The sequence below is a fragment of the Microtus ochrogaster genome, chromosome 22, assembly GCF_000317375.1.
Source record: "Microtus ochrogaster isolate Prairie Vole_2 chromosome 22, MicOch1.0, whole genome shotgun sequence".
Classification (NCBI taxonomy): Eukaryota; Metazoa; Chordata; class Mammalia; order Rodentia; family Cricetidae; genus Microtus; species Microtus ochrogaster.
This window is the reverse complement of record NC_022023.1, coordinates 32,045,186-32,054,521: the sequence shown is the minus strand read 5'-3', so window position 1 is coordinate 32,054,521 and position 9,336 is coordinate 32,045,186. Positions and strand designations below refer to the sequence as shown.

At 43.1% G+C, this 9,336-nt stretch overlaps 1 protein-coding gene across 2 annotated transcripts in view; it reads left to right on the top strand.

The window, feature by feature from the left end:
• Positions 1–7,560, top strand: part of Uevld (UEV and lactate/malate dehyrogenase domains) — a 35,903-nt gene extending 28,343 nt beyond the window's left edge. Inside the window, exons 10-12 of one of the 2 annotated variants that reach the window (XM_005357841.2) lie at positions 1,986–2,049; positions 5,001–5,124; positions 6,200–7,560. In XM_005357841.2, the coding sequence (XP_005357898.1) occupies positions 1,986–2,049; positions 5,001–5,124; positions 6,200–6,364 (353 nt within the window). In that variant the 3' untranslated portion in view covers positions 6,365–7,560. The remainder of the gene's footprint in view (positions 1–1,985; positions 2,050–5,000; positions 5,125–6,199) is intronic. The other variant, XM_013350253.2, reaches the window with a different exon arrangement.
• Positions 7,561–9,336: the final 1,776 nt, after the last annotated feature.

The following is a 9,336-nucleotide window of genomic DNA, read 5'->3' as shown; positions in this document are numbered from 1 at the left end:
TTCCCAGCAACCACATGGTGGCTCACAACCATCTGTAATGAGGTCTGGTGCCCTCTTCTGGCCTGCAGGCATACACACAGATAGAATATTGTATAAATAATAAATAAATAAATAAATATTTAAAAAAAAAGAAAGAAAGCAGAGGTAGGAGGATCTCTGGGAGTTCAACGCCAGTCTAGTCTATTAAAGGAGTTCCAGGCAAGCCAGTGCTATACAGTGAGCCCTTGTCTCAAATAAAAACAAAAGAACAACAAAAACACAGTAAAAATAAATAAAAAAGTTTCTTAGCCTCCCATACGTATGCATATTTTTTTGTGTCGCAGTTCTTTGGTTTGTGTTCTTTTTTGCTGCTGTTGTTTTGGAGGTGGAGACAACAGTGGGCAGAGTACAGTGGTGGAGCGTCTGCCCAGAGCGAGCAAGGACCTAGGTTCAGTCCCAGCGCTATAAGAACAGCTTGACGCTTCCCATGGTTGTCACCTCAACTATTACAAGTCTGTTTTGTTGTTGTCACTCTTGTTACCAAATATAACGTTGAATGTTGTGTGGGGTTGATTGTCCTCAGCACCATAATAGAAAATATACTGGAGGGGCTGGAGAGATGGCTCAGAGGTTAGGAGCACAGGCTGCTCTTCCAGAGGACCAGGGTTCAATTCCCAGCACCCACATGGCAGATCAAAACTGTCTGTAACTCCAGTTCCAGGGGATCTGATGCCATTACACCAATGCACATTTAAAAAAAGCTAAATAAATTATTTTTTAAAAAAAGAAAATATGTGGGGCCGGGCGATGGTGGCGCACGCCTTTAATCCCAGCACTTGGGAGGCAGAGCAGGCCTGGTTCGAGACCAGCCTGGTCTACAGAGCTAGTTCCAGGACAGGCTCCAAAGCCACAGAGAAACCCTGTCTCGAAAAACCAAAAAAAAAAAAAAAAGAAAAAAAAAAGAAAATATGTGGAGGGGACACAAAAGAGGAGCAAGTGGTCCCTGCGCCAGGGCAGCTTATACTCAGTCAGCTTGAAGAAGGGTGGCGTTTGCATATTGCCAAGTCCCTTGTGGCTGAAACAACACTAAATAGTCTGTTTCTGTTGGTGTTTGTTTGTTTTTAATACAGATTAGAGTATGTGAATCTTAGACATAAGATACTCTCCTATAACCAAATGTATTTTTGCTTGCCTACTCTGAACAGATTTATGTTAAAAAGTGTCCTTATGTAGATGAATACTGGAATGGTTCAAATGTTACAGTTTCAGGCCAGTATTAAAAAGCAGCACAGATAGCCAGTTTGTGGGCACTTTGGATGCAGTGCCTTCCAGTGCATGCGTGGCATAGGCAGAAAGAAGGTTTCAGGTCCCATCATGCTCTAAAAGTGCAGCTTGTTTGTGCTGAATCTGATTGACTTCTGAACACAACGGTTAGAGGATTCAGGTAGCCTGGAACCTATTGCTTCTACGATCGTAGAAATCCCATCCCAAAAGAGGTCACCACGTTTTTCCTCGAATTAGTCAGCTTGCTTCCCAGCAGAACAAATGTCAAGTGCTTGCAGCATTTGAAAGCCTATTATCTGTAGCCGCCCAAGGAAGCAGCTCTTGCTGCCTGAACAGTAGGGTGGCTCCTGTGGATCTTTGCTGATGAGTGAGAACAGTGTAGACTTTAGGGATTACATTTTTAGGAGATTTAGGGTCAAAATCTTTCTTGTCCCAGCACAGAAAGTTCAGTGCCGTCAAGGGAAAAGTTACTGTTGTTAGGAGGATGAGACACTACAAAAAGATGGGTCCTTTGGTTGTCACACCATTTTTGTTTTGTAATCCGTGTTTCACTGTGTAGCCCTGGCTGTCCTGAAACTCGTGTAGATCAGGCGGCTTTGAACTCAAGATCTGTCCTCCAGCGTCTGCCTCCTGATGGCTGGCTGCATTTAAAAGCGTTAGCCATCACTCTCGGTCATTTGTCACATCATTGGCAAACATAACTAATTCTTTGTTTATTTTAGTGTGCTCATGGAGTGGCCGCGACGGGGTAATGAGTCATAGCTCTCTGGCACAGCTGTCCAGCAGGTAATGGTGAAAATTTTTGAATATCTAGCTAAGTCACGTGCTTCATAGCTGACACAGCAGCTCTTTACACAGCAGGTTCTTACCAGACTTCTTTAAACAGGACTAGCTAACAGGAAGTCTGGAAGTTCAAGGACTGTGTGGTCCTGGACTTCTAGGAGTGCTTTGCAAGCTCGTTTAGACATTTAAAGGAAGGGCAAACAGTGGTCCCTCCTTTACGTCTAATCATCCAATGCTAAGTTAATGGGAAAGAGGATTCGTCTCTACGAGCACCCAAAAATGGATAGACTAAGTACACATGAACACATTTGGGAATCAGTGTAAGATCAAAGTTTCCCAGTCTTGTCAGAGGGGGTGCAGTGCACACACTTTATCTGGAGGTCCCCTGGGGCTTGTCCTGGCCATTGGGTTTACACACAGATTATTTTCAGACCCCTTGTTATTTCACCATCACAAAGAGTACTCCCCTCAGGTCTGGAGAGGTGGAAAAGTGTAGATTTGTAGATCTTCCGCTTGTGAGTTTTAGCACATGTGACAGCTGGAAAGAGTAGTTGCCAAGGTAATACATTATTGCATTATAACTTCTGTTTTGTTGCTGTTTGGTTTAGTTTTGTGGGGGTTTTTTGGGGTTTAATTTTTTGTTTTTGTTTTTGGTTTATTTATTTATTTATTATGTATACAATATTCTGTCTGTGTATATGTCTGTAGGCCAGAAGAGGGCACCAGACCTCATTACAGATGGTTGTGAGCCACCATGTGGTTGCTGGGAATTGAACTCAGGACCTTTGGAAGAGCAGGCAATGCTCTTAACTACTGAGCCATCTCTCCAGCCCCCTTGTTTTTGGTTTTTAAAGACAGGGTTTCTCTGTAGCTTTGGAGCCTGTCCTGGAACTAGCTCTTGTAGACCAGGCTGGTCTCAAACTCACAGAGATCCCCCTGCCTCTGTCTCCCAAGTGCTGGGACTAAAGGCATGTGGCACCACCGCCCAGCTTGGTTTAGCTTTGATGGCACTGGAAATTAAATTAGAGCCATGGATGTGCTAATCATGTGTTTACCACTGGATTATGCTCCCTGTATTTTTTAAATGGAATAAAATTAAACAGTTTTAATTTACATACTTTTTTTTACAAAAAAGTATACCTATTATAAACTTCAAAAACCACTGCTGTTAATAGAGAGTAAAAAACTGAGATAATTCCATCTTCTAGAAACAACCAGTTTAACGTCCACATGCTCCAACTTTGTCGTATTTCTGCACATACAGCGTTCATTTTTAATAGATTATACTATCTGTACCATCCTGCAGCTTGATTAATTGTAAAATTAAATATCCCTCTGTATTGTACATGTAAGCCTGCCTTCTTTTCTAGGATTTATTTTTGTTTTAGACAGACAGACAGACATAAAGATTTGCATGTATGTATGTGCATTACATGTGTGTCTGACACGGACAGCAGCTGGACAAGGATGTCAGATCCCTTGGAACTGGAGTTTTAGACAGTTGTGAGTTACCAGTTGGGTCCTGGGCACCATCTTGTAAGAGTACGTTCTTTATCAGCTTCAGGAGAGGTGACTTTATTTCTATGCTGATCATCTAAAGCAGCAGGACTGCTGTGTCAGCACCAGCAGCTCTGGTGTAAGACAGGGGAGTTTAGTCTTTTAGCACATCCATGGCTCTGAGCTTAATCCCCAGCGCCATCCAAACAGAACAACTCGGAGGATCCTATCAGTGCAGATAACTGCTCTTCCCGGCTGTTACCTGCACTAAGAGAGCTACAGTTTCCTACCACACCAGCCTTGGAAGCATTGTTGCTGACACTGAAATAACAAATGGTCTGAAAACAGCTGGCTCCTCCGTCCTTTTCTGTGATCTTTGCTCGTGTGTGTGTGTGTGTGTGTGTGTGTGTGTGTGTGCGCGCGCACGCGTGCGCGCATATAGGTGCTCAAAGAGGGCGTCTGCTTTCCTAGGCTGGAGCTACTCACAGTTGTGAGCCTCCTGACTGGGTTGCTGTCTGCTAGAAAAGACCTCCTGGCCCTCTCCAGCGCCAGCCTTATTTTCCTATGGTGTGGCAGGCATGTGGCAACCATTTATTTAACCAGTCCCCTTTTGGTAAGTTTTTCTCAAATATAGCAAACATGCTCATATGTATACCTTTGCACACTTGAGCCATAGGACAAAGGATGAGAAAAGGGGCTTCTAGATCAGTGCTGCCGGTTTTCTCTGACATTGCTTTATGGTCTGAGCAGTGATTTTTTTTGTTTTGTTTTCTTTTCCGAGACAGGGTTTCTCTGTGGGGTTTTTGTTGTTGTTGTTTGTTTTTTGGGTTTTTTTTTTTTTTGAGCTTGCCCTGGAACTAGCTCTTGTAGACCAGGCTGGCCTCGAACTCACAGAGATCTGCCTGCCTCTGCCTCCCGAGTGCTGGGATTAAAGGCGTGCGCCACCACTGCCCAGCATCTGAGCAGTGATTATGGGAATGCTTTCTTCATACAATCCCCAAAACTAGTTATCAGTCCTTTTTTATCATTGTCACGTTGAACTGATATTTGTATGGCTGTTTGTTCAGTTGTTTTTGTTGTTGTGAGACAGTTAGTCCTGGCTAGCCTGGAATTCCTTTGCCTTCCAAGTTCAGGAGTTAAGGGCGTGCTCCACCACACCCAGCTGATACTTACTGTTTAGCTATTGTTTAGTTCAACATTCAAGATGGTAAGCATCTTTTACTTATTTATTTATTTGTTTTGTTTTTTGAGACATGCCTTCTCTGCCTCCCTAGTGCTGGGATTAAAGGCATGCGCTACCACTGCCCAGCCAGTAAGCATCTTTTTATGCTAGGGGAGTATTTGTGTTTTCTTTGTGAACTGTGGCTCTCAAATCTTAGGAAAAGCTTAAGTCATAATTGTATTATTGGCAAGCCTTCTTAAATTTTCTGAGATTCTCTCTCTCTCCCTTAATCTAGAGCCATGGAACTGTTGAGGGTAAAGGGTCAGAGATCTTGGTCTGTTGGCCTGTCTGTGGCTGACCTGGTGGACACTATTGTAAACAATAAAAAGAAGGTGCATTCTGTATCAACTCTAGCAAAGGTAACTTATTTTCACTCACGTGTTTTAGACTTTGGTATCTCTGACAGTAATCATATAAAGTCAGCAGCACTGCTGTGTCAGCACCGGCAGCTTTGGGGCGAGCACAGAACATGCTTTTCTGTGGGAAGTCTGCAGCTTGTCCTTTCACTCCCATAGAACTTGGGGGACGTCGCGAAGGTGTTCATATAACCTATTTTCCTGAGCCAGCAAGTCACCCTGGCAGTTTTCTGCCTTTTACCAGAACATAAATTTTACCCAAAACATAGCTAACATGAAGCATAGATGCTGGGGCAGATTTTCTTGAACACCAGGAGGGAAATAACAACATGGAAAGAAAACGTAAAATAACTTGCAGTGTGTGGCTGGGCCCAAAGCCCATGATGTATTTCCCCAAGGACTCTATTGTCCATCTCTGGATTAGGCTCCAGCCTGCTGACTATACTGCACACAGCTGGTTTGCCTCCCTGCAAAGAGGGCATCCTTGACCAGACTCCTCCTATCAGACATTTTCTGGAGCCATAACTTGAGTTTAGAAAATCAGTAAGCAAATTAAGTTGAACTTGTATCACTTTGTTTTTTGTTTTTATTTTTTTAAGATTTATTTATTTACTATATTTATAGTGTTCTGCCTGCGTGTATGCCTGCAGGCCAGAAGAGGGCATCAGATCACAACAGATGGTTGTGAGCCACCATGTGGTTGCTGAGAACTGAACTCAGGACCTCTGGAAGAATAGCCAGTGCTCTTAACCTCTGAGCCATCTCCCCAACCCCATCACTTTGTAATATAACTAGAAAAGCAAGGGAGAATTCTTTTCATTATCTTTTTAAATTTGTTTTTATTGTTTTTAATTATCTGGCAAGGGTTGTGCATGTAAATGCGGGTGCCCATGAAGGCTATGACTCCTGAAGCTGGGGTTCCAGGCAGTTGTGAGCTGCCTGACATGGGTGCTGGGAATGACTCCGATCCTATGGAAGAGCAATACACACTCTTAACTGCTGAGCCATCTCTACAGCCCCATGATTTTAATATCTTGTGTAATTCAGCTTTATTATAATCCCAACTTTTTCATTTCAGGGATGTTATGGTTTAGATAATGAAGTGTTCTTAAGTTTGCCGTGCATCCTGGGAACCAGTGGAGTATCCGAAGTCATCAAAACCACTGCAGAAGACACAATGACTGAGACACTCCAAAACAGTGGAGCTTCAATCCACAGTCTCCAGCAACAGCTGAAACTCTGATGTCCGAGTGCAGTTACCTGATGGGGGAAGCTTATTTAATTTTGCCAGCACACACAGTTTTGGCAACTTTCACAACTTGGTATTTCACAAACAGCCTTTATAGTAGGTGACGTCTTAGTTAGCTTTGTAATTTGAATCCTTGAGAAGTTAGAGAACGGGAAAGGATCTGATTTCTTTTGGAGTTTCTGTTGTTTAGAGCTGTCACCTTAAACCGCACGTCCTAACTTCAGCACACCTAGCACTTTAGAGATGTTCTGAAATAAGTGCACTCCTTAAAGGTTCTTACTGGACACTCATTCTGAGCATGGTAAGCTGAAGGCAGGGTGGGCACAGAGCCTGTTGCAGGTGTACGTTCAGAGACTCCTAGCTTCACGGCTCTATTTGCTTCTTCTGCACCATCCCATTGATGATAACGGCAAAGCGTTTTACTTTCCTTCTTCAAGTTCACCTACATTAGAAAGGATTTTAGTGTGCTTTAAATTGGTTAAATGGAATTTTAAATATATGAAAAATAATATATGATTTAATTTCTAATGATACTTCCTTTCTGAAAATTTCTAGAATAACCTTTTCTTGGGCTAAAAGATCTCAAATGTATCTTAAAGCTGTATTAGTAGAAAAAGAGAGATGCGTGTTTCTATAAAGAGTAACAGCCGAGCAGTATATTTTGAAAGCAAAATGTGAGGCTTTCATAAAAAAAACAAAAAAAAAACAAAAAAAAAAAAAACATTGTTCTTAAAGGAGAGAGGCCTTGGTCATCTACTTCCAAGCGAGCCTTAGTCACCCCAGAAGAAACAGTTTTGACTGTCTGTGCCTTGGTGGTTGGTCAGTCAGTATTAACATGTGGAGTGACACACGGTGGCTGTTGTGACACACAGGTGACAACTCCTATAAAGTGAGCTCTTATTTGTAGAGTCCTGACATTGACTGGCCAAGGTAGGGACTATTTATCTTCATCACAGAGGAGGAGACTGAACTTTGGTGTCTACGATTGCTGGGTTCTAAGGGTGTTACTTACCTGTACAACCTCTACTTTTATAGGTAGCAACAGGGGCTGTGGGGAAGCCTAGAGGCCTAAAAGCCAAGCTGTCACAAGACACTAGCTAAAGTTGAGGCTTGGGATACTATGAAAGAATTACTTTTATTTTCATATGGGAGCTTTTATTGTTGTTGTTTTTGTTTTTGTTTTTGTTTAAAACAAGGTCTTTATGTAGTCCTAGCTGTCTTTTAGACCAGGCTGGCCTTGAACTCACATAGATCTGCCTGCCTCTGCCTTCTGAGTTCATAGATTAAAGGCATGCATCACCACACCTGGCTATATTTTTTTAAAGTATTTTTTTTTTTACAAAGATTGATTCGCCTGACCCCCAGAGACTCAGCAGATAGCAGAGGTGGAATGTGCCAAAGACGGTGTTTGTTTATTTAGTTGTTCAGCTAGCGTTTATTAGGAGCTTCTCACAACAGAAAACACTATTGCTGAACATGCCTAGATTAGGGACAAGCCCTGGTACTTAGGGATTAGCAGAGGAACCCAATAACAAAGTAGTACATGAATGCAAGTGTGCTAAGTAGAGTGAAATCCAGAGTGTTTGGAATCCAGGCTGCTCGGAGAGGAGCTCAGAGGGTTGTGAGGTGGAAAGGAGTCATGCCACTGGGTACTTACACTGACAAGTGAATGTTGAGGAAGCAGAAAAGTAACGTGCTGAGGAAGACTTCCTCCAGACTCAACTGGGCTAAACCTTGGCCGTACAGGCTAGGGATGTAGCTCAGTAGTTAGGTGCTTGCCTGATAAGAATTGGGCCCTGGGTTTGGTCCCAGAACCACAAAATTTGGGGTTGTTGAGGAGGTAAGCATTAGCTCTTTGTAAATGATTTTGGTGTTGTTTTTACTGAACTTTTATACGAGATAGGAAGGTAAAGTTGAAACAACAATTTCTTATGTGGTTTAGTGTTTTCTACTAGGTGATAACTAATTAGGAATTCAGTAATTCCTAAAATAGAATTTCTTTTCTCTTTATTTGTTTTTGGTTTATTTTTGTTGGTTGTTGCAGGAGGGCCGCTTGTTGGTTCCCAGCTGCTCAGCCCCAAAATAATCACACAAAAACTATATTATTTACAATACTATTTGGCCAATAGCTTAATCATATTTCTGGTTAACTCTTATACCCGAAACTAGCCCATCTCTATTAATCTGTGCATCACCACGAAGTCATGACCTACCAGCAGTTTCAGCATGTCTGTCTCTGGCAGGCTACATGGCTTCTCTCTGCCTCCTTTCTCCCAATATTCAGTTTAGTTTTCCCTGCCTATCTACCCTATCAGGTCAAGCCAGTTTCTTTATTAACCAGTGGTACTCACAGCATACAGAGGGGAATCCCACATCAGTTGGTTGATTGGTTTTTATAGACAGGGTTTCTCTGTCTAACTGCTCTGGCTATCCTGGAACTCACTTTGTAGACAAAGTTGGCCTCAAACTCAGAGATCTTTACTATTGCTGCTTCCTGAGTGCTGGGAGTGAAGGCATTTGCTGCCACAACCTGGCTCTCTTCATTTGTTTTTGAGACTAGTCTCTAACTCTTAGCAATCATCCTGCCTGAGCCTCATGAGTGCTGGCTACCATACCCAGCAACAATTTTTGTTTTGTTTTGTTCTGTTTGTGGGGCTCTAACCCAGGGTCTGATGCATGCTAGGCCAGGTCTCCAGGGTCTGATGCATGCTAGGTAAGTCTTCCAGGTTCTGATGCATGCTAGGCCAGGCCTCCAGAGTCTGATGCATGCTAGGCAAGGCCTCCAGGTTCTGATGCATGCTAGGCCAGGCCTCCAGGGTCTGATGCATGCTAGGCCAGGCCTCCAGGGTCTGATGCATGCTAGGCCAGGCCTCCAGGGTCTGATGTTTGCTAGGCCAGGCCTCCAGGTTCTGATGCATGCTAGGCAAGTCTTCCAGGGTCTGATGTTTGCTAGGCCAGGCCTCCAG